This window comes from Nymphalis io, chromosome 19, assembly GCF_905147045.1.
Source record: "Nymphalis io chromosome 19, ilAglIoxx1.1, whole genome shotgun sequence".
Classification (NCBI taxonomy): domain Eukaryota; kingdom Metazoa; phylum Arthropoda; class Insecta; order Lepidoptera; family Nymphalidae; genus Nymphalis; species Nymphalis io.
Genome location: NC_065906.1, coordinates 11,448,077 through 11,473,868, shown reverse-complemented (window position 1 = coordinate 11,473,868; position 25,792 = coordinate 11,448,077). Strand labels below are relative to the sequence as shown.

The 25,792-nt window shown below is 34.0% G+C and overlaps 1 protein-coding gene across 1 annotated transcript in view; it reads left to right on the top strand.

Moving 5' to 3' along the window:
* Positions 1-475: 475 nt before the first annotated feature.
* The window catches only part of LOC126776127 (uncharacterized), a 49,796-nt gene continuing 24,479 nt past the window's right edge, over positions 476-25,792 (top strand). Inside the window, exon 1 of the mRNA XM_050498427.1 lies at positions 476-614. Within this exon, the coding sequence (XP_050354384.1) occupies positions 594-614 (21 nt within the window). The 5' untranslated portion in view covers positions 476-593. The remainder of the gene's footprint in view (positions 615-25,792) is intronic.

Below are 25,792 nucleotides of genomic sequence, written 5' to 3'. Positions count from 1 at the left end.
CGTTTCGTAACGAAAGGTTACGCTTTTATCCAGTAACGTAACATTTACGACGTTGTGAGTTTTTTTTTTTTATAGAATAGCTATTTATTCTATAAAACACAGACGGGCAAATGGATCACCTAAATAAACCTGGTAAATAGACACCACCGCCTATAGACTTTATATATAAATATACGTACTTTGCCAATTTAAAGATCATTTATATTTCCTTTAATTGAATGCGTGATGAGTGATTGACGTTTGACGGATTTGAAATTGATTTATATTTACGACAATAATAATGTTTCGCACATTGTTATCAAACATAAAACCAAATACTATTTTAATGAAACTGTACACGATCCTCAATAGTCAGATATTAAAGAACTTTCCAGGGAATACTCAAATTGTAAATAAATGTCATTTTTCAAACGTTTCCAATTACAGAGCGTCCGCGCCGGAGCTAACAGCCGCTAGTTTTAATTGCGCCGCCAACACGAAACCAGATTTGATTGGATTTTTAACGACAATCGAAATGAACGCTTTGTGACGTACCATTCATAATTTTATGTTTGTAATTGCGTGGTTTTAGTGCGTTAAAAAAACTGTAACGAATGTTGTGCGGTGCCATAGGGGTGAGTATCCACTAAGGGATTTTTGCTTGGAATGTTAGAAATAGAAGTTCGATCGTCGATATATGCATGTAATGCTTTGTACTGTTGTCCAGATTTAAAGGGTGAGTGAGCTGATATAATTACAGGACATAACATCCCAAGTTATTGGTGCATTGAAAATTTAAGGAATGGTTAATATTTCTTACAGTGCCAATGTTTATGGGCGGAAGTAGCGACATACCAGGTGGCAAATATGCACGTCCGCCTAAAGTAACACTAACAGTTACAGCCTGTTAATGTCGCACTGCTGGGCTAAGGCCTCCTCTCCCTTTTTGAGGAGAAGGTTTAGAGCTTATTCCACCACGCTGCTCCAATGCGGGTTGGTAGAATACACATGTGACATAATTTGAATGAAATTAGACACATGCAGGTTTCCTCACGATGTTTTCCTTCATCATCAAGCACGAGATGAATTTTAATCACAAATTAAGCACATGAAAATTCAGTGGTGCTTACCCGGGTTTGAACCCACGATCATCGGTTAAGATTCACGCGTTCTAACCACTAAGCCATCACGTCCGCCTACTGATTTAATAAAAAAAACCAACCGCTTATAATGTAATTGAAGATTCTACCAAGAATAGACAGAAAGTAATACTTTTTTCCAGTAGTTACTTTTTTTGTTAAACCAAATTAAAATGATAAATTTGAATAATTTAAATATAGCTAAATAATTTCTACGCGATATCCAACAAGCGATAATAAAATAAATCCTTGCATTGCATCAAAGGTGCACTTTCGGATGAATAAAAGCATACATTGATTGTCCCATGTCATTTTTATGTGTATTGTATTCATAAAAAATATATTAAAGTCCAAAAGTGACAAGCTCAACGGTACAAAAGCTGCATAGCGATGAGAAAGATGCAGGTTCGGTCCCGACCTTTGGGCTATTGTCGTCAACTATTTACACAGGCTTTATATTTTTTAATAATCTTTTTAAAAAAAAACCCATTTTAATCCGTCCGTATCGTGTTACATTACCCCCGTACTCACTACTCAATTTGTAGCATTACAAGTGTGCACACTAATATGCGCAGTTATGTTGTATTTACGGATGTAATGCTCGTTTTTGAGAGTTATTTTATTACGAAATAGAATATAGTAACGAAGATCAAAACACATTGAATGTTCTATTGTGAGATTACAGGAACGTAATCGTTAGTAAATAGTTTTCGAAATGCAATAACTAATGTATAGGGAACATTGATTCCATTTTATCTGCCCTGATCTCAAAACTCATTTCTGTGGGATTTAGTCTATTTATTCCGAGCTGCGAGCTGAGAGCTCGCACAATGGCGCAATCAAAGACCATATCGGCCGACACGACTCACATAGAGCAGGGTTTCATTCCTATAATGAACAAAAATAGGAGACTTACGTTGTACATATATACATATATACCTACTCACTACTTGTTAAGTGAACATATACTTTTAACGCAGTCTTCGCGTTTAGAAGTGATACTGTATTTTATTTCACTCCTCGTAACGATAAATTTGTAAAACAAAGTTTTCGACTTCGGAAAGTCAATACATCCATCCTGGAGCAAGATTTCAATAAAATTCCCGCATCATTCTATGTTTACCATTAAATATAAATATATATATACATATTATATAAGATATATTATATTTTATAGTATAGTATAGTTTTCGTTGATTTTCATACAGGTTATATAAATTTAATTGTAATCATAATTACACGTATTTATAGTATATTCAAACCACAGGAAATAAATAAACAACTTTGACATTGAAGCGATATCAGTTTAATAGATTATATTATCTATGGATTCGCAAAACAATGGCGTCTTGAATGTCTTCGAAGTTATTATCGGAATTTGGAAGTACAATTAAAGTGGATATATATAATTATCTTGAATAATGTCATGTTATAAATAAAGATATATTATTGAAAAAGCGTCTGTAGTACATAACATATCAGAGATATTATCATATTTATTAGCAAATCGCATGGAAGATGTGAATCAAGTGTTTCTTTATATCTACACTTCCTCAATTCGAATATGCTAAACAATGTGATTGGTGAAAAAGAGTAAAAACCTTTGTTTCGTGTCGGTTATTATTAGTAGAATCAACATTACGAAACGGTGGCTTACTTTTTTAATATTGTAAAATTGCGAATTAAACGTGCATGTAAGATTCTATTTGAATAAAGTATATTTCGATTTTGAAACTAAGCCAATCTAACTTAACATATAACAATATGGTGAAGATTAGGATAACTTATCATTATATTGCTAGGAATGTCTTCTGACGGGGCGTAGCCTAGCGGCTCGACTTGATCACGTGATAGTCATCGTGGTGGGGACCGGCCCTGCCGAGCTCATCGGCCGGTCAGGGTGGCTTCAGACACTTCTGCTTGGACTCTCGGTTGTGGCGGATATCTCATAAATAATATTTCAGTTGCTCAGTCTTGATTCCTTTGTTCTATTTGTGTGTGTAAATTGTACGTGTCGGTCTACGTTTACTTTATTGTTGTATAGTTGTATTGATTTCTAATATTATATATATATATATATATATTTCTATATCATAAGGAACTGCATATAAATTTCACGTAGATGACAATTGTCTTTAAGGGATCTTCTACTATAAGGATAAGGACAAGCGAATGATCACGAAGGTTCTCTCATATAAAATTATCTATACATATAACAATACATAAAATTTGTTTGTTTGAATGCGCCAATCACGATCTACCGATTCGGTTTGTAACGATTGTTGTATTGATAAACAATTTTTTTATAAATATACGAGTATATACGAGATCACGCTACGATCCACGAGGGTTGTTCAGTAACGTCTATCATATCTACTATAAATATTAGAGTGAAAGTTATGTAAAACATTTTCACGAATACTATTAAAACCGTTACAGAAATTTGCAACGTAAATCCTTTAAAATATCATAAGTTAATATAAGAGTACCCTCACAGTCGCAGCCCCATTACGTGCTCATGAAACAACATAGTGCAGTAATAAAGCAGTGCTATGATAGCTCGTAAACAGCACTAAGCCTGCAATCACGAGCTTGCACAAAGGGCTTTGATGTCCCCGGCTGAGACACCCCAGCCCGGCGGCGAGACCTTTGTAAACAATATATAATTAAATGCCATTGCACGGTACATGAAACGGATTTTAAAGTAATGCGTTTATTGCTCAGAAAAATCAATGAAACCGAGCTACTTCGTACTGTGAGTAAATATTTGTAGCTCATTTTAAACTGCCAACATTTATATACTTAAGATATTTTTTCTTGTCTTAGGATTTTTTTTCTACTGCACCTATTTACAGTATACCTAAGTCTATTCACATCGCAATAGAAATGGAAATCATTCAGAATCACCAAAAGCTAGAACAATATAAGGGATATAAACGATTCTTATCTAAGAAGCACAGCTATTCATTTCATTACCTAAAGGTGTAGAACGTGTAAACGTTTTTAGCGTTACTGTGTATATATACGTTATTACTTACATACGTTTTTTTTAATTATTTGATTTTCCTAATACTAAGTGAAGCATATTCTTTTTTGGAACTAAAATATATTTAAGCCTTTGTCTTTGACAAAATAGAAATTTAGTAGCTGTAGCTGGTCGAAGACGTAATTTACATAGGGTATTTATGTATTGGAAAATGAAAGGGGTTTTATAAGGGGAGCATAGACTTCATTCAGGGGAATTATCATATCAATTGCACTGACGGACTCACTCTACAAATCCAATCGAAGCAATTTAATAAATATTTAGAAACATTTCCTATTAATATATTTAAAAATTTTATAAATTATATTTAAAAATCAAATCGTCACATAATTCCAGATACATTTTAAAGGTACCTTTCGCTATCCAAAGCTTTATTTTGTTGTTAATGCATTTTGCTTTGCAGGTACCCGGCAAAGATTCCAAAGAATACGTAATAAATATTTCAATACAATGTTAAAATAAATCATGTAACAGCTGTTAAACATATCTTTTTGTAATTCTTTGAAGTATTAAGGAAGAATACATGCCCGTTACATTTGAATGGAAATTTAAAAAATCACCGACGCCGTTTGAATATACTAAATCTTTAGGCGGATTACAGACTTAACACACGACAGCTCTCGATAGTGAACTGACAAACAATTTGCAGTCGAATGTTTTACGTGCACGTTTACGTGGCCGAATATCAAAAATTCGGTAAAAGCTCTCCTGCTATATTCAGCTAAAAATGTATGCATTTTGTATTGAGCGGATTATATACATACAAAATAAGATAACGATAAAAGGTCTATTGCATTTTAAATTTATTTTTTGCAAACTAGACAGAGTTTTATACATTTTTAAAGTATTAAAATAAAAAAACTACACTCTCTCCGTTATAAAATTATTAGTAACAGCGGTAATATTGCAGTGAAAGGTTTTCGAAAGATTGTATTATTTATATGTATATAATGTATGTATAATAATTATAGATATAATAAATCAGAAGTCAATATATACTTAATTAAGACTATGTAATTAAGTATATTTTAACTTCTGATTTATTTATAATAAACTTGACTATTATAATATACATAACTATATAACTTAACTATTATATATAATTAGGTACTATTGAATCGTCAATTTACAAGATTGTTTTAAATATATTCTACCGAGAACAACTGGTAAGAAACTCATACGTATCTTTTTTCACCAATTAAATAACGTTTTAGCTTAACGATGACTTTCAACAGTAGTCGCTGGCACGGCAAGAAGTATGAGGTTGATGTACTCCTGATCGATTTCTGTCACGTCGGCCTTTGAGGGTTTAGCCGACTGCGCAGCACATATTATAGTGTACAAGTGTGCGAGCTATACAAACACGACGATAGATGGCAAATTCGGCACGACCAAAAACAGTTCAGGCGAGAGTGTACGCGTTTCCAACTTTCAGACTTCGAGCTGCTATGGAATATTTTTCGTCAGAAAAACCTAAAACCGAAACACAGCAGTGCATATTGATTTTTGTTGGAAGAATAAGTGATCATATTGGCGACACAAAACCAACTTAAGCTAAACTAGACTTCTAGACAAAAGTCAAAGTCATATGGATCTTTAATTCTCAAACATAAATATATAATCGATATTGTATATTTAAAAAGGCATATATTATGTAATATTGTACTTTCGAGAACGCCTACGATTACTTCTTCAAACAAAAAATTTAATAAAGTTTTTATACGTCTGTCTTACTTTAATTCCACGCTTATCTCAGGGTTGTCACAACTCATAACACCAATTATTAAGATTGTATTGAAAAATATATCAGAAACCCTTAATTTTATAATGACTCGAAAGGTGTTTTAAAAATTGTACCATTTTTAAGTTGTTGAGTATAAAAATAACACAAATAAACAGATATTTTTGATATATAGTAAGCCCTTTCAAACATAATTGTACTGGCCTTTCCGCGATAATGTTCTGATCTTAAAGCGAAGATGGCAACCCTACTTAACTTAATACTCTTCAAATGAACGAATGGAATTGCCATCGGAATGAGCTTATCGTGAGATTTGTCTTCGGAACTGAACAGCCGCGTCTCAGTAATTATAAGTTTTAGAAATAAAAAACCAATACGAATCACTATTTTTTTTATCGATGAAGTAACTTTTAATCCGCTTTTTATCACTGGGAATAAAGAATTGAGTTTCTTTTGTTAACCGAAGTAAGATGCGATCCGTTACTTACTTGTTAAGTTTATCCAACTTTATCCAACTTTGCTGAAAGAGGACTGTGCTCGTTACATAAGCTTAAATTAATAAATAATAATCAATCTTACATTCAGATATTGAAAGACAAAATAACCTATTCTAATAATTGTTGGTGTCAACTACATTTCATATTTTTTTAATTCAATACTTTATTCTTTATCTTTATTTATTATTCAATATGATGCATCACATTAGGAGTCGGTCAGTATGTTATTTGATTATGATATACCTATGCATTCTCACTTATAACAACGTCGGTAGTACAGTAACAGCCTGTTAATGTCCCCCTGCTGGGCTAAGGCCTCCTCTCCCTTTTGAGGAGAAGGTTTGGAGCGTATTCCACCACGCTGCTCCAATGCGGGTTGGTAGAATACACATGTGCCAGAATTTCAATGAAATCAGACACATTCAGTTATCCTCACGATGTTTTTCTTCACCGTCAAGCACGAGATGAATTATAAACAAAAATTAAGCACATGAAAATTCAGTGGTGCATGCCCGGGTTTGAACTAACGATCGTCGGTTAAGATTCACGCGTTCTAACCACTAGGCCATCTCGAATAGTAACGTCGGTAGATCTAACACTAAATCTTGAAACATCAAAATTGGTCTAGCCGTTTTAGATCGATGAACATACTTTAACAAACGAAAAATACACGCGCAAAACATAAATGGTCCCTTTTCAAAATTAGAATTTCACAAAAAACTTTTTAAATGTAAAACGTTAAAACCTATAAAACGAAGGTCTGAAGCCTCTGTGCCTTATACTCTTGTGCGATGGTAATCACTCATATAATATAAGGACATTCCCTTTATAGCCGATTTGTATGGGAGGAGTAAAGATACATAAACTACTTTGATCTTGAATTAATATGTCATGACGTATTTGGTTAGTTATTCGAGAATAAATAGAATTTTGAATGTGGCGTTGTTGTTTTTGATCGTTTAGAAGAAGTAAAACTAAAGTAGAAACAAGTAGTAGAGAGTAATAACGATGCGCTATAAATTAAGTTATATTATATTAATTATCATTCAAGAACTGTTTGTAGCGTCGCTTTTATTTATATTACTGAATATGTATTTATTAAAATATACAAACAAATTAAATATTTAATAACAAAAGTAAATAACTAAAACATTCTTTCCATAAAGATATTTATAATTCCATATGTAGAGCCGAAATGGCCCAGTGGTTAGAACATGTGAATCTTAACATGTTTCGGGTTCAAATCCAGGCAAGCACCTCATGTTCTGAATTTGTGTGGCTGAAATTCTGCCAAATATGTATTCTCTTGGTGGATACTTCAGCCCAACAGTGAGGCATTTACATTTTGTTACTACTTTATATATTTCCATTAAAATAATTGGCAATAATTGCCGTCACACCATCTTAAATAGTCGCTTATAAAACCTTAGTAAAACAATATAATTATAAAGCTTTGTGTGCCGGCTATTCGTCGTAACATTTTAATGACCTCTTCAAAGCGAAGGCCAAATTCACAGCCGCCAATAAACTTATTTGCTTTCCATTTAACATTTGTATTACGTTTGTTAGTTTACAACTTTTCTTCATAATAGCTCTCATTGTTAACTAAGTTTGAATGGCTAAGTTTCAAAACATACGACCCCTTGTTGTGTGTCTAATGGTTGTGTATGTGTGTGTATGTGGTAGCCTCCAGTCTGAGTTTCCTCGGATTTGTCCTGTTTGTACATTTATACAACATCTGGTGTGTATTCTCGGGTTGTGTTAACAAGGTACCGGCAAGATCACTATCAAGTTTAAATTGAAAGCCTAATTGGGACTAAAAAATGTGTGTAATCGTATGTTAGCAGATGTATCTTATATTTTATTTTCGGTGTGCGTTTAAAAATTAAAAAGGTTTTGGACTCAATGTGATATGATTATTTTATATTCCCGGTCCGTCTTGCTCCTTCCATGAAATAGATAAATATTATTTTATTCATAATTCTGAACTAATAGTTTTGAGATATATATACATAAATAAATTAAAAAACATAAATAATATTTTTTACTTTTTTACTTAACGATAATCAATTAAAGTAAAAAAAAGCAGAAAAACAGCCAGATGTCGTAAGTTGAATACGTTAAGTGCGCGATAAATGATTAATGAATAGATAAAAAAACGCAGCGATTGAGTACAAGATACCGCCACGTGTATATCTGACGGGCTTGAAGCAAATCAATTGTCTCGAGACTGCAGTGACTCAGTGTTCACTGTTCCTCGAACAGTTCGCGTAATTGACGATCACTTATCAATTTCTTTAACATAATTACATATCTATTGTTAGCTTTTATTACAACTGTAAGCGCTTATCTTTTTAAATAAGATGGATCATTATGTATTTTTTTCTTGTAATTATCGAGTAGGCCTCGGGGGACGGACTTTATACCTGGTTATACTTGAGACGTAGCCTGATTGAGACTCGAGATGCTTCGCTTGAAATCATGCAAGGTTGTTTAAGTAAACTCCAGGGGTTAAATAAGTTTAGATTGGAGAACACTGAAACTATACGGCAGTATTATCGAGTACATGATTTCAGTATCAAAATATATTTTAACGAAGTAAGCGTACGAGCACTTTTGAGTCGTCAATTAACAAGAAAACCAGTTTCGAAATGTAGAATCTGCAAATAATTATTTCAAGAAACTCAGTAGTTAGTTATTGATGAATCGTATTTCAATATTATTAATTTTTGAATGTAATGGGACTTGTTAGCCAAAATGTTAACAGAATGTTATCATTATCTAATGAAAACGAGTTCGCTTTTTAGTTACATTAGGTTCTTTTGATTAAAAATTATTACTTATTAAAAATAATTCTCAAGTGATTACGATTTACATCGAAATTAAAATTAACGAGGCTCAATGGAAAAATACAATCTTTTTATTACTTAAACACATTTAATTTCATAGTGAAGTAGAAAAGGTGAATGGCAGAAAGACTTTTAGACTATTTATAATTGTAGCCATCATTACATTTTTTATGTGATAAAACGGATTTAATTATAAATTTAATTTGGCAATCTTATAAGTTACTGATTTCTAAAATTTTAAATAATGTAGGATCGGAGTTATGTTGAAGGGAATTCCCATATATTAAGGCTTGTCGACACATTAACTACTGTTCTAACAACACTCGCCCAAGCTTCAATTTAAACTTATAATGGACTCGCAGATTGTTCCAATTTCCCTAATGCCCTTAATATTCCGGTTGATCATTGATGCTCTCGGTTATAATTATTTAATATAGTTTTAATGACAACAGTTCTTTTTAACTTATCAAAACACAGCGCAGAATGTTTTATGTACTCGTAGCATATAATCGTCATGTTATTAACTCGCCTTCAGCTTTAAATACATATTTTTATACTATTTTGAACAATTTTACTCTTTATCTATGTAAAATCCCTGTGGCTTGGGATGTAGATTCTCTGAACTACATAGACAAGATTATAGAATCGTAAATGTCAGTTTGATTATGTTTTAATAAAAAAAGGCGAAAGCCGTCATATTATACAGCCTATAATAAAATCACCCGTACATCAGCTTTTTTTATTAGAGGAGATCTTGTCGTAGGGGATTAGTCTTGTAGCGCTCTTATAATGTAACAACTATTTATTTTTTGAATACAAAATTTATATTATCAACGAAAGCAAAAATTTTCGCACGATACCTCTCGACCAATTTTATTTTGAGAATACGTTTCTTTAAATAGAAACATAAGATTTTCTATACAAGATCTATACTCGTTTTAATGTCACATATACATAAAGCCGATATTCTTATGGTTTGCTCCGCTTCTTCCGTCTGTCTTCATTCGAATAGTTGATGTTAGAATTCTTCTTCTGAGTCCGTGTTTCCTTAACTATTTAATTTAGGTTCTTTCGTGACCAAGATTCTTAATTCTCTGAAAACCCAGATAAGTTTTTTACAATGGCAAAAATATCATCTTATTGCGTTTCATTTTATTTTGTATATATGCAGCTATACTATAGTACATAGTATACTCTTCACGGGCTACTCTCACGCAGGGTAGCGTTTCTTGATATTACTTGATAATATATTATTGTCACAGTACATAAGCCCTTGTGTGCTGCAAAAACACAATAGAATATTTAAGAAAATGTTTTGATAATCGCCCAATGATCAAATCAATGATCAAGTCAAATCCACATACTTCAATTTTGTTGCATTTACATGAATATCTGATATAATCTGATTTATTTTGCGTACGGGTGGTAAAATTGTCGATAATTAATAACCGGGCATTAATAAGTACCAATTAATCTCAACAGATTAGAAGTTTGTGACGAGGGTGTATGAAGTCTAGGCTCCAAATTATATTTATTTCTGAGACGGTAATACGACACTCAGAACTAGATGGGACAGTGAAATTAAATAGAATACTCCGCTTCTACCTTTGTTCTGAATCGCCTTTGAGGGCTTAGGGCGAAAGTTTTCCGATCCGGCAAACTCGACAGTCGACATTTACACAATGTCCCATTGTCGTTTTTAGCGTAGAATATTATTTTTACAGTTCTTTGTCGTAACAAAAGCTTAGAATACATTTTTACTTGTCTGTCTGTTTGGTGTATTCTGAAGCTTAACCAAATCGCTGCCCACGATAAAGTTCTTACGAAACTAAACAATAATAAAAGTAAAATAGAATCACGAAATCTCCATGGTATAGCTTAAGCGTATCAAAAATCATAGGCTATGGAAAACCTTACTTCTTCGTCTTGGAAATAAAACGATCGCCTCTTGATTATTTATTTCTTGTATTGAAAATAGGAAACGATTTAAAAATTTGGATAAAAGTGAATAGAAACCGCAATGTTTCTTTCTTCTAAGATCTGTGTATTTTGATTTTCTGAAACTGTGATAGTTTTTACTTTAATTATCAAAATGGAAGGTAATTGTAAGAAAATTAAAGTGAACGAATTAAAAAGCATACGGAAACTCCCCGCCGAAGAAATAAATAACGTAGTGACGTAATGCTGTTTATTTATCCAATATAAATGGATGATTTAACTCCTTGCCCCTTTAGTAACGATCACATGAGTGATTAGCGCCTCTCCTCTAAGTACTTAGATTAAATAAAAGAATATAAAAAAGATAAATCACAAATCGCATTACTGAAATTTAAATTATTGTCCCTTTCACCGACAGATTAATCATCATACTAATTTGTTTTAAATTAATATTTAGAAAAGCAGAGCTGGCCCAGTGGTAAGAACGCGTAAATCTTACCGATGATCGTGGGTTCAAACCCGGGCAAGCACCACTGAATTTTCATGTGCTTAATTTGTGATTATAATTCATCTCGTGCTTTACGCTCAAGGAAAACATCTTTAGGAAACCTGCATGTTAATCGTAGATTGATTATAAGAAAACCAGCAACTGCTTTTGGACTGTGTAGGTAACTCTGGAAAACTTCGCTGTAACCATTTTTATCATAACGTATTTTATAACTCAAAAATGTCAAATGATATACTTATAACGAAAACTTTAAGGACAATTAAAGGTGTTAGTAGACTAATTAATAACAATTTATGTGAATTCAAAACAATATTCAACCTAATGGCAATCAGCATAAGATTCAAAATAAACAAGAATATAATCGTACCTGCAAGTTATACGGGTTACATTCGCCCACGGCCCTGTTTAAAATATTTTATGTTAATTGTAGGTGTTCAAATAAAATGCCGCTTCATTCCTACGGACCTCTATACTACACTACAATTGTCTGCCTTGCTGTTGAAATTTCAATCTTATTTGCATAACAATAAGGATCAATATTTTCTACTCTTTATGAACATTACATTTGTTAAAGAAATTGTGTTGTTCCATTTTAGGGCTTATATATAAAGTGATAAGGTCCAAGTTCTGTCGGTTCATTTTAGTGTCCATAGGATGGTAGATTTCGTTTTATACTGTTAGCTTACAAAAGTTTCACGGAAGGGTTTTAAATTGTCTTTTTTCCTTGCGTATATTATTTATAATTACTCAAAAATTTTACGTTTTTCCTAGTGAGTGATTTGTTGAGGGCATTGGCTCTTTAATCGCGATCGTAGAGCGTTAATAATGTTATTTTAAATGAAATTATTTCTTACTAGAGTACCTGACATTTTTTTATTCATGTTACAACGCCAGAAACGTTTTTGAATGAACAATTAAAGAATGTCTAAGTGTCATTAATTTGGAATGTGGATTCCATCGCGGAGATCCGGCAGCAGAAATGAAAAATGGTTTAAAGGTTCCCATTTCATTTGGCGTCGGCAATTATCTCCCAACTTTGACCATGCTATCGATCTTAGTTGTGAGTGGTACGGAACCATGTTTCTATAGTTCTCTTTGTCAAGGAGGATCGTGAAGCCGACAACAGTAATTTGTTAGCAATGGACTTTGCGAGGGTTTGAAATAAATTAGGTTATGATTACGTGTACGCGGGCGCGGAAGAGGTAGCGGTCAGCTTGTGTTTGTAACTTTGTATTTTGTACACACACTTAATTCCAAAGTTAGAAAAGTTATTTTTCACTTTGGGATTAATTTTACTCGGAAGTGCCCCAAGAGTATCGATACGATCGGATTATTTCTTTTTAATTTCCTAATGCTGCCCCTGAGCGACACGGGCCTTTTAGGCAGTTGCCTATTTAGCCTCGGGTTAAGCCGTTCCGATCACACGTGTAGGAGGGGTGATACATTACCTGCTTATTATTTAGTACTAATCAATACGTCGGCCTTCTTTTTGTAATGTGTATATAGTAATGCTATATTATATATGTATTTTTTATATAATAGGTGTGTGTTTTTATACCATTTACTTTAACAATTAATTAACAACATTGCTGATCATTTTTTTTGTACGTATTTACTTGTCAGTTTAAAAATGTATTTGTTAACGGTAAGCAAATATTTTATTTCTAAATGTAATGTATTATTATAAATGATTATATTATTTTATATTTTTAAAATTAATCAAATTTTATACTATGAAAACATACTTTGTAGTTATTCAGACGCATGTACATACATAGTTACACCTCGTACACAATACGCGATATAGATGAAGTCCTTAAGCAACGAAATATACAATACGATTATTAATAAAAATAATAATTTATTATTTCCAAGAAGAATTAATTATGCTTTATAACAAAATAAATATAACTTAGTTACCTGTGTTAAAATAAACTTAACATTCGCGTGCCCGTCCGTCGGACACTAAGATAAAAAGAAAAGAAAGAAAAGAAAAGAACTCTAACCTCTGTTATACAACTACACGTGTAAAAATAATTCATTCGAAATTTAAAATATTATATATATATTTTAGTTCTTGTAATTAAAAAAGTCGCGAGTCTCGACACAATGCCCCACTGAGTAGCTAACATTCGTGAATTCTCGTCCGCTTCCGGTCGTGCTCGGCAGCCGGTGATTACTGGCTCATTACTGTAATCACACCTTATCTCTCATATTAGGGGGACTGAGGGAAATTACACTCGTATGTCGCGCCCTCTAATACTATCTGTATCCCTTTAATGATTTAATTGATTTTAAAACTTATTTCTTTCGTATAGAGTCTAATTTACAATTCAAACTCTTTTTAAAAACATTATTTTTTAATTATTACATCTAGATCGTAATAACGAGGCATATCTATGTAATAATTGTTTTTGTATGTGTGGTTTGTAATATTGTTTCCTTACTACAAAGTAATACAAAATATTGCGCACTCTGCGCTGCGTCCTTCTCTCTCGTCATCTGTCTGTCCAAACGCGTTAAACTCAAAAACTACCAAACGAATTGTCATGCGTTTTACACCAATGAACATAGTGATTCAAGAGGAAAGTTTAGGTGTATCGTCCGCTGGTGTTTTGTGTTAAACTATGTAGTCATTTTTATTTATATATAACTAAAATTAAAATAAAAAACAAGAAAGGCCTTACAAATTTATAGAAAAACACGCCGACTAAAATACTTTCCTGTGGCATTGTACCCCAAACGCTGGCACCTCTCTGTACCGCTAGACTCAGCCTTTGGGCTAAATAAGCGCCAGCTCTTGGAACACCAGAAGTGTGGACCAGTTTACCACCTATGTTAATCAACGACAATGAAAATCAAAATATGATGTTTTCAACTAGAATCTTATAAATACTTTTCATTGATCTTGTTATATCATTTAATTAAATTTGAATCCGCCACCGTTTCGGAATGTAGATTCTACCGAGAAAATCCACCAGTAAACTTCGTAATTACTTTTTTTAAGTCAAAACAATAACATGAATATTTATTATTTATGAAAATTAAGGAATATTTACACAACGTTTTCTATATAATCTACTAAATATATTATCGAGTAATTAACTTTATTCTCCAATGTTTTTTACATGAGATTTCAATTTCTTGTTAAGCAAAGATAATTTGTAGGATATTTTTTTCTACTCTTAATTTTACTAGCTTTATAAATTTTGTATAGAATAACACGAATACACGAAATAATTAATGAATACTATCTTCATCTCCTTTTACTTTTAACTAGCAAAGTACGTTTGAAGAAATTCAAAAAGTCAATACAACTTGATACTTAATGTATTACTTAATCATAAGCTTTGTAAGTATAAAGCTGTGTATCGACAAAAGAAACATTGGAAAAAATAAAAAACATATAATTAACAACAATATATAACTATTGTGTAACTTTATAAAGAACAGAAAAATATTGCAGACACAGCAAATGCGAACTGCTTCTGCGAAAACGTACCACATACATTGGTGTATATAGTTTAGTACTCTGATATATATTTTTTTTTTATAAAATAGGAAAACGGACGAGCATATGGGCCACCTGATGGTAAGTGGTCACCAAACGCCCTTAGACATTGGCATTGTAAGAAATGTCAACCATCGCTTACATAGCCAATGCGCCACCAACCTTGGGAACTAAGATTTTATGTCCCGTGTGCCTGTAATTACACTGGCTCACTCACCCTTCAAACCGGAACTCAACAATAATAAGTACTGTTGTTTTTCGGTAGAATATCTGATGGTGGTACCTACCCAGACGAGCTTGCACAAAGCTCTACCACCAGTAATATTATATAATATTTAGTGTATAAGAAGTACTTTCTAATAATTAAGCTTACATTTACACTTATACTTCTCCTCAAAAAAGGGAGAGGAGGCCTTAGCCCAGCAGTGAGACATTCACAGGCTGTTACGGTTACACTTATAATTAAACTAAAATGTATAATAAGTGTATTTTTACAGAGCAATATTACTACCGTATCAATGGTAGTAGTAAAGTTACAAAGTATTTGATCATGTTTCTTATCTATACCTACTAATATTATAAATGCGATGAAAACTCTTGTCTGTCTAAACATGTCAGTTAAGCTTTCACGGCTAAGCCACAGAACCGAAATTGATGAAATTTGGTATGAAGCAAACTTGAACCCCCAGGAAGGACAAAGGCGTTTTTAATACCTAAAATATTAATTGACAAAATGGAGTTCATAATTTCAATTAAGCTATATTCTTTAACATACAAACTTTAAAAATTACAAACAATTTTCAATGTCTTGTTACCATATTATGTACATTCAGAAATATATTTTTTTCACGCAGTTGAAACTTTTTGAAAGGTGCCCGGGTTTCATGGGAGGAGGAGCCGGGTTCCATGGGAGGAGGAGCCGGGTTATGTGGGATTCTTACCCACTAAAACTACTGCAATGGCCGTTCTCGGCACGGATAGTAAAGGCTGAGGAATCGTGGTGACATAACGCATCTGCGGCCCCTCCAATGCTGTGCTCCGCCCCCCGCACACTTCGCTAGTGCGTACGGCAGCGCAAGGCCATCCCGGCTGCCGTCCTCCTCAAGTTCATCTGAAATAGGACACGTGAGGCCCCCACCTCACGTATCCTCGGCCCCAGAGCAACGCCCTATCTTTTAATCCCCGGGCGTCGGGGCTGTGGAATGGCCGAGAAGATGCTGACATCATCTTCGCCAAGCAGGATTGGCTCTTTCCCGTTCCCGCTCCGCCATCTCCTTCTGGACCATGACGATTTCACAGAAGGAGTATTCTCCAAAACAACCGTGACCGGTCATTACCTGCGTAAATCGGAAGGTGACTCGTCGCTTTCGTCTCGAAATATTATTCTATTCCAACCTTATAATTAAAAAAAACGAACAAAACGCTACGTTTGGAACGACACAATTAAAAACTGTTCTATTATTATAAGAAGCAAATGTTTTTTTAAGATAAGTTCTGTATAATTTTCACCCTCAAGCTCAGCCTCTCAAAACCTTTGTCATCTGATAATAGTTCTTTATATAATTTTATCTAAAACGACCCTTTACAGTTTCTTTTATAACGGGAATGATGGGGGAATTTTTTGGTGTATTTTTGTTTAATAATTTTTTTTTGCACGGAGCTTAAACGAATTAGTTCCCGCGACTTTGTTTTTGTGAACATCTGTCGAAATACTTTACTGCTTGAGTTAATTTTTGAGCTGCCTTTTTAGTTCAGTTACTTATTATTTATTTTCGATGTTCGGGATTCAAATCCTATGTCAAGCCGACAGCGGTAGTCATTAAGTTATTAATCTAAAAATTGAAGATTTCTGAAGTTAGGTGTGTAACACTTCGGTAGAAGATCTATTGCAAATCTATTATGATTAGATTGATGAAATCAACAATGTCAACGTTTAAGGTAAGCACAGCACTTACTTAGCGGTAGGGCGTTGTGCAAGCTCGTCTAGGTCCACTCACTCATCAGATATGATACCGCAAAACAGCAGTACTAAGTATTATGGTGCTCCGTTTTGAAGGGTAAGTGAAGCTTGTAGTGTAACTACAAGCACGAAGGACATGACATCTTAGTTCTCAAAGTGATTGGCGATAAAGAATGGTAAATATTCATTAGTGTCTATGTTTATGGACGGGGGTGTCACCATCAAGTGGCCTTTCCGCTTACCTATTCTATAACATAAAAGAAAACGTTTTTAAATTTTATATTATTATTATTTCTATAATTTTTCCAACATATAAAATTAAAATTTATTAAAAGAAAACCACAACAACCTGTTCGTATTATGTCCTGATTTATCCTAAATGGAATTCACAGAGCTTCAAAACGTATATCTTAACACTTGGATACTTTGGATGCTGAGACGACGTTAAAGTTATTTTATACCAGCAAATACGTGACGTGCCCTCGAGTATGTCCGAAAATAATAATGTTGAACATGAAACACCGTTGACACAGTGTATAATAAAATCTTTATCCAAGCAGTAAACTCACTGTATGAGTTTAATAATCTCCAAAATATGGTAGTTAAATTCAATACCACCAATTGGGGGACAAAAGGTGAACGAATTAAATGGAAAAAAATATCGTTTTCCGATATAATTCGGAGCGCGCAAGCCGCTAGCCGTCGTGAGTTAGTTAATACAATGCTCGCCTCGCACCGGCTCCCGGCGGGCACCGACGGTCGAGATATAAAATTGAAATGCCTGAAACGTGCTTCAAAATATAATTGAGTCTTTGTGCCTCACCCCGCTTGTGCATCGCCTTATACAGGAAATTTTATAGGGTTATCGCTCGTCATGTTACGTAACCTTGAAAATATTGTGAGTAATTTTGTATGACAACTCATTAATTAGTAAGCATATAACCCGCTTAATCACATATGCATTATGTATAAAATCGCAACATAATAAAAATTTCAAGGCGGTTGCAATGTTCATTATCCAATCACATCAACCACAATAATTATTTACATTTAAAGCAGGTATTAATTTGGTTTTAATTACGTATTCAATTTATATTAAAAAGAAATATGTAAAATAGCAAAAAAAATATCGCCAACCCTAGGCAGGTACAGACGACCAGTCGCCACGTTACTACTAACCAACTATGATCCCTATGGGAATAGTTTTAAAGTTTACAATAGGTGTAGATCGAGCGAGGACACAACATACATATGCATGCGTCCCCACTCTGTTATTCCAATACTTGTCTATTTATGTTCCATAAAAAGGTTTCTTGTGTATGGAAATACTCGGGCCGGAGTACATTTATCATCATCAATACATATTATGTAAAGTAAATATGGTTAAAGCGTGCAATGTTCAATGTCGGGAAAACTGTTTCTATAGTTAAAGTGTTACGGGGCCGTATCTGCTTAAAAGAACTATCTAAGCTGAATCACCGCTTACAAAACTAATTATACAGAAAGAAAAACACACTTTGATAATATTACGCTTTCCTTTTGGTCTTTTGTGTTTCCGAATCAAGAAAAATTACTTTTATCCCGAGTAATAAAAAGCTTCAAAGGAATTTATGAAATACCTAGTGCTTACTCGTCATAGCTTGATGCTATTTTTTTATAGTATAAGTAGACGGATGAGCAAATGGGCTACCTGATGGTAAGTGGTCACCAATGCCTATAGACATTGGCATTGTAAGAAATGTTAACCATCGCGTACATCGCTAATGCGCTACTGCTGTTTTGCGTTAAAATATCTGATGAGTGAGTGGTACCTACCCAGACGAGCTTGCAAAAAGCTCTACCACCAGTGTTAAATATATGTATGTCTACTAGTTTCCGCACGAGGGGGTCATTTATAAGATATCTTAAATCCTTTGTGGTAGCCCTGACAGCATCCATGTAAAATTTTATGATTATCGGTTCAAACAGGTTCACACTCGCTTTTATAATATTAGTAAGGGTAACTTTAATAAATGGGCTATCAAACTTAAAAAGGTTTTTCCAAATCACACTGGCAGTTCCAGTGATTAGCGCGCTCGAGAAAATAAACAAACGAATGAACAAACTCTTCAGCGATTGTAATTTCTTTCTCCACAGACTTCGGCATGAAGCATTTTGAGTTTTCTTTTTTAATATGCCTACATTATTTGATCTTTTATGTCTCCGTAATAGCCAAATACTTATTAAATTCATCAATTAAATCTTGCTTCATGTGTGCCCACCTATGTGTAATAGTCCGTAAATGTCCCAACCCCGCAGTGGAGCAGCGTGGTGGGGACATTTACGGACTATTACTAACTCCATATATAATAAAGTATGTTTTCTGTTTTTATTATACCATGTACGTACTATCTACAATCTAAACACGCTATCAGATTTTGAAGTTGTTATAAATAGTAAAAGTTAAAGGCTATCGACACGAGATATCAAAAATGGCTGTCCTTATTGACTTTACTTCATATCTTTATATAAAAATATATAATACTATCTAAGTTTGTTTTCAAGATATTACTAATATTCATATTTTCTTATATATTATAATAGCTAAAACGGCATGGAAAATCGAATATTACAACCCACGACCTTTACACCGCAAGGCCGCTCGTATGCCAATGAGCTATTGACATCTTACAACAAATATTATTATCATAAAATAATAGTTAAAGTCAATAAATTTGATTAATTACTAATTGAAGTTTAGTCTATTATTTATTGCATGAATATTATTATTACTTCACAAAGTTTAAAAGACATTTATTACTTCCATAATAAACTGAGGATACAGAGTATTATATAAGAAAAACAAGACATATCATATGTATAGCCATCATAGCTATATTATTATAATGAATTATTTATAGTCAAAATAGCAAAATGAGTAGAACACGTGACTGTGAGCTGGGTTTTAACCTAGGCACGTACAATTTAGTTTTCATGTGCTTAATTTGTGTTTATAATTAATAGATGAATACATCGTGCATGTGTCGAATTTTACTGTGCCACTTCTGTGCACGACCCGTATTTTATTAAAGTGGTAGAGTTTCGAACCTTCTAATCTAAAAGACAGGAACCTTTCATTCAGCAGTGGGATATTTGCAGGCAGTTACAACACTATTATTATAACAGTAACTATAAAGAAAATACCGAAACTTAAAAGCACAAGGATCAAATACTGGGAAGTAATGTTGAACTGTTGTTCATTAGTTTACTAACTAACGAGAAGCGCTCATTTTCAAGCAAACTCATTCATTAACAGTACTTAAGTCTGTAATCATTCAAATTGTACGTACTACTATTTATAGAGTATTGCTTTTTTATATCCAATATCGCTTTCTACTTTTGACAAATCAACTGTTACAACCTCGCATCACAGCTAATTAGAAGACTAATTAATATCAACCACAATCTGTCAAGCGGTAATCTGTAATTACAGATACAATTCGTTACGCAGATGTGCTTCCTTATAATTATGTAAATTAAACACCTTTGAGTGTCACAGAGATTAGATTATCTCTGAATATTTAGTTATGTCATTTTGTAAAGCAATTGAAAATAAAAGGCACCAGATATCTGCACCACACCTGCACAGTCATTTTATATAATAAAAAAAATAAAAAAATAAAACTAATAAAAAAAAGCAGCTCAATCGGTTGAAGATATCTGCTTCAAAATTGAGTTGCAGGATTCTACCCGAACAAACATTGCAAGTTAGGTAAATAAAAGGTCGTAAAATATGAACATAATATGATAAAAGACGATGATCTCTCCCTGTCAACCCGACTGCACAGGAACACATTCTAATGCAAAAGTGTGCGAAAACATAATTTGAGTAATTCCTCTCTTATAATCCGATAATATGGCAAATCCGACTCGATCGGAAAGATTTCAGGCGTAGATATAATATATATAGGCGATAATTTCTCAAACCTCTTTATTAGCTCTTTGAATAAAGTAAAGCTGACATATTTTTAAATATAATCTCCTTTGTAATAAAAATAGCAATATTTATCTACAGGTGAGTAATTAAATTATTTCGACAGGCTTATATCAAAAATTATAAGTTTACGATCGTTTTCGATTATTTTCGAGTTGGTTTTACCAAACTCCTGTTTGTAAAACTGTATCCTACATTAAATACTGATAACATCTTATTCATATTAATTCATTAACTAAACTATTGGCATTGGTAGCAAGTGAGTTGCTCGTACAAGAACACGATACATAGTAACTTGTTGTTTTGTCCTACTTCGGATTAAAAAACAAGAAAAACGACTATCATACCTCCGACTTTTGAATCTTTCTCTTTGTTATGCTAATCACAACTAATAATTTAAAAAAAAATTATTCAATTTTCTTTAATATATGGAAATGAAATGAATGAAAAGAATATTTAGGACAAAACCGCTTTGATTAAATAAATAATCAGCACTTTTTAAAAAGCAATAGAAATATAACAACATGTACATATAGAAGCCGACTGGTGGTAGGGCTTTGTGCAAGCTCGTCTGGGTAGGTACCACCCACTCATCAGATATTCTACCGCAAAACAGCAGTACTTGGTATTGTTGTGTTCCGGTTTGAAGGGTGAGCCAGTGTAATTACAGGGACACAAAATCTTAGTTCCCAAGGTTGGTGGCGCATTGGCTATGTAAGCGATGGTTGACATTTCTTGCAATGCCAATGTCTAAGGGCGTTTGATGACCACTTACCATCGGGTGGCCCATTTGCTCGTCCGCCTTCCTTTCTATAAAAAAAAAAAATATAGAGAATATCAACATGTACGGATCAATGTATTCATAAATAATATAAATAAAGTCGCAATCTGTTCCAAATACCCATTTGGACATAACTACCTATATATATAAACAATAATAAATAAATAATAACATTATTACAAATTTAAATAACGATTAGTAGGTACGTGTATACATAGGTAGTTATTAGGTATTAAAATTTATGTGTACTGTGCCATTTTGCTGCGGTGAATCAATATCATTCGTAATTTGAACCGACGCCAAACGAAATGGGTAAGATTTATGATCAAGCCGATCGTACCGACAGTCACACGGTCAGTCACAATGCGACAGGAAACGGTTAGACGTGCCCATAATCCGGCGAAATACTCGGATGTACCTAGCGGTGTTCGGCTCAGCGAATATTTGTGGCCGCAGTGACGGCGAGAGCTATTTTCGATATATAAATATATCAAAATCGATGGGATGATAGTGATGGGCCCTTACAGTGACCGCCACCGGCATGAATCGACGATCTGCGGCATCGTGCACATATGCATCTGCCTGCCCCATGCCGTGCTCCGCTTGTAGCTCGTTGAAACTCTTCAGGGACGTTGGTGACACATGAATGCACACGAGTATTATTTTATTTATTATTTTAAATGTTACCATTGATGTTATCTACACCTATCATTATGTGTGTTTCAAATCTTACTATTGAAAAAGTGTTGTAACACCTCCATCCAGTTGGTTGTGCCGAAATTTGCAACAGTTTGTCCTATACTGACGGTAACGATACGATCAATATAGGTTTAATATATACATATAAATATACTTAGGTTTCGCTCGTCGAGAATTTTATTTCCTCACAAAAAGGTAATCTAAGCAATATTAATAAAATATGTAATTTAATTTGCAAAATTCTCCGCTCAGTTGTTACTGTGACCACAGAGCTCTCTGGTCGCAGGCAGTGGCCCCGCCTATGATCTCGCACCATTAATCTACTGTCCGCCTGTCCTTTACACGCTCTGTGTATTTAAACTTATTCAGTACATAAGCCAGCAATATAATGCATTTTGAGCTTTATTGCTGAAGCGATAAGAGATGTACACGGATGCATCGGATGTTTCTAAAAAATATACACAAACAATAATTAATTTCGCTATTTAATACCCGATTCTGTCTAGTACATTTGACAGGCCATTACGCACTTTATAGTATGTAGGTATTTCTTAGTAAATAGTCGTAAGTTCGATGTCCGCTCGATGTCATTGTACGCCTCTTTATAGTGTTCTGGAATTTGGAGGGAGATCAGGATCAGCGAATACCTATTACAAAAGCTATATGATTTTAACAATGAATGGTCATTGTTGAGCTGTGCCAACGTCTGGTCGTTAGTGTATTTTCAGTAGAGTAGTGTGCGCACAAGTGTGTGCGCAAACACAGGTGCACTGTCTATTCTCTAAATCTCATAACTCGCTGGGACGGCTATCCGATAAGACCGGAAAGAGTTCAGATGCAGGACCAACGGCTTTACGTGCTTTCCGAGGCATGAGAGTGTAAACACTATCAACTTCCAGACTCCGGGCTGTTACTGAGAATTATCGACAGAGAATCTCAATAACATTATATTGGCCCGACCTGTGATTTGAACCCTGAACCTCCGGGTCTGCGGCCTTACACCACTGTAGCCACTACACCAATCAATAAAGTCGGTCAAAAGGTAGTCAATTAATGAAATACATACCGTAACAGCCTGTGAATGTCCCACTGCTGGGCTAAAGGCCTCCGCACTTCTTTTTGAGGAGAAGGTTTGGAGCTTATTCCACCACGCTGCTCCAATGCGGGTTGGTGGAATACACATGTGGCAGAATTTCAGTGAAATTAGACACATGCAGGTTTCCTCACGATGTTTTCCTTCACCGTCAAGCACGAGATGAATTATAATCACAAATTAAGCACATGAAAATTCAGTGGTGCTTGCCCGGGTTTGAACCCACGATCATCGGTTAAGATTCACGCGTTCTTACCACTAGGCCATCTCGGCTTGAAATACATAAGTATACAATAACTAACTAGAAATTATTATTAGAATAGATGTTGGTAATTTAACGAAATTGTCAGTCCAATATAGAGTAGAATAATAATTAATCGTAGCAAACCCGCAAGCAACCCTCAGCTTAGTCGTACCCTTACAAAGCGTCTATTACTCTGTCCGAATTCATTTTCATTTAACTTTTACGTTTGTTTCATAAGTCTTAGTCTTTTCACAAAACAGAAAACATTTTTTTGAATTAAATCTTTAATCTGAGGCGAAATTAGTATTAGAATTATTGACCTCGTGCTGGGGTGCGAAGAAAAGTAAGGCATCTCAAGTAAGCTTGTGTACCTTGTTGGAGCGGTAATGAGGTATTTGCAGCAGCGGGACATTGCCACTTATTTTAATGAATTCAATCACAAAATGAAGATTCTACATATTTCTTAATGTTTATTATGTAATAGGAAGATCAAATGGCCCACCTGACGGTATGTACCACAGACACTTAAGAAGTATTAACTAATACTCACACTATAAATGCGCGACAACAACGGGATTGAAGTATGTGACTAGTGTCTGTTATTAACACAGGTTCACTTGCCATTATAATTAAATATCAATTCATATAATTAATAGTGTTCGACGGTAGAATAATTGAGTAGTAATGTTACCACAATTCTTCGTTTATTTTGATCGGATTATTTAACATTTCATAAGTAGGTTTTATTCGATATATTAGTTGTGTTTAAGCGCCATCTAGTTTATATGTCTAGAACTATAATGAGCATTACGAATGTCATTTGTCAGAAACAAATATTAACAATTTTCAAATATTTATACCAGATGGCGACTCTTTAAAATATCTGACTTCTCCATTAGAATGGAACGTAAATGAAAGACGATTTTAATAAATACCCCCATATTATACAAAGAGAGAGAATGACGTTAAAATTTACTGGCTTATCAAAAATTCATGACTGTCGTCGTGCAGGAAGCCAGATCTCCGGTATGATGGCGATATAAGAGACTACTTTGTAAAGTACCACCCAAACAAGCTGTCAAGACTTATAGGTGCCAAGAATAAAAGTAAAGATTTCGATGTTATAAATAAATATTGGGCAAAGATCACCTCCCGCTGAACGAGACGGTTTAGAAAGTATCCCACCAAGTTGTTCCAATTTCATTGGTATATACAGAGGTGACAGTGTTTCATTCAATACATCCGAATATCTACACGATGTTCTCCATCACCACCGACCACATGAATTATGAACAAAAACTGACCATATCTAATCTTCGGTCAAACTCATCGTAGTCTATCCACTGCGTCATCTCAAGCAACGATAGGAAACGGTAGTCTGCATCTCTTTTATTAGTTTCTGGCAAAGGATTGGGCGTTGAATAAAGCCTCTCATTCCATTAGTTTATATTATTATAAATCAAACATATTAAGACAAAATACACGCCGCGGTCGTTACAGGTCAGTGTGACTACAACTTTATATTAAACCATGCGTCGCGGTATCTCCAGGTTTATTTCTTTGCTCATTTATCATATTCACGCGTAAATGTAGTAGAATCAATCAAATATAATATTTAATATCATATTGGCCGATCGTATGGCTTGACAGTCATTCTGCCGCCGTTTAGAAATACTTTGTAATATGTGTTTGAAAAGTAAGTGAGCCTATGTAATTACACGCACAAGGGACATCAAATTTTAACACCGTAATAAATGATCTATATTTCTTAAGCCAGGGTCTGCGATCGAAGGTGACGTGTTACTAATAAGTGGAGCTTCCTTTCGTTAGCCTT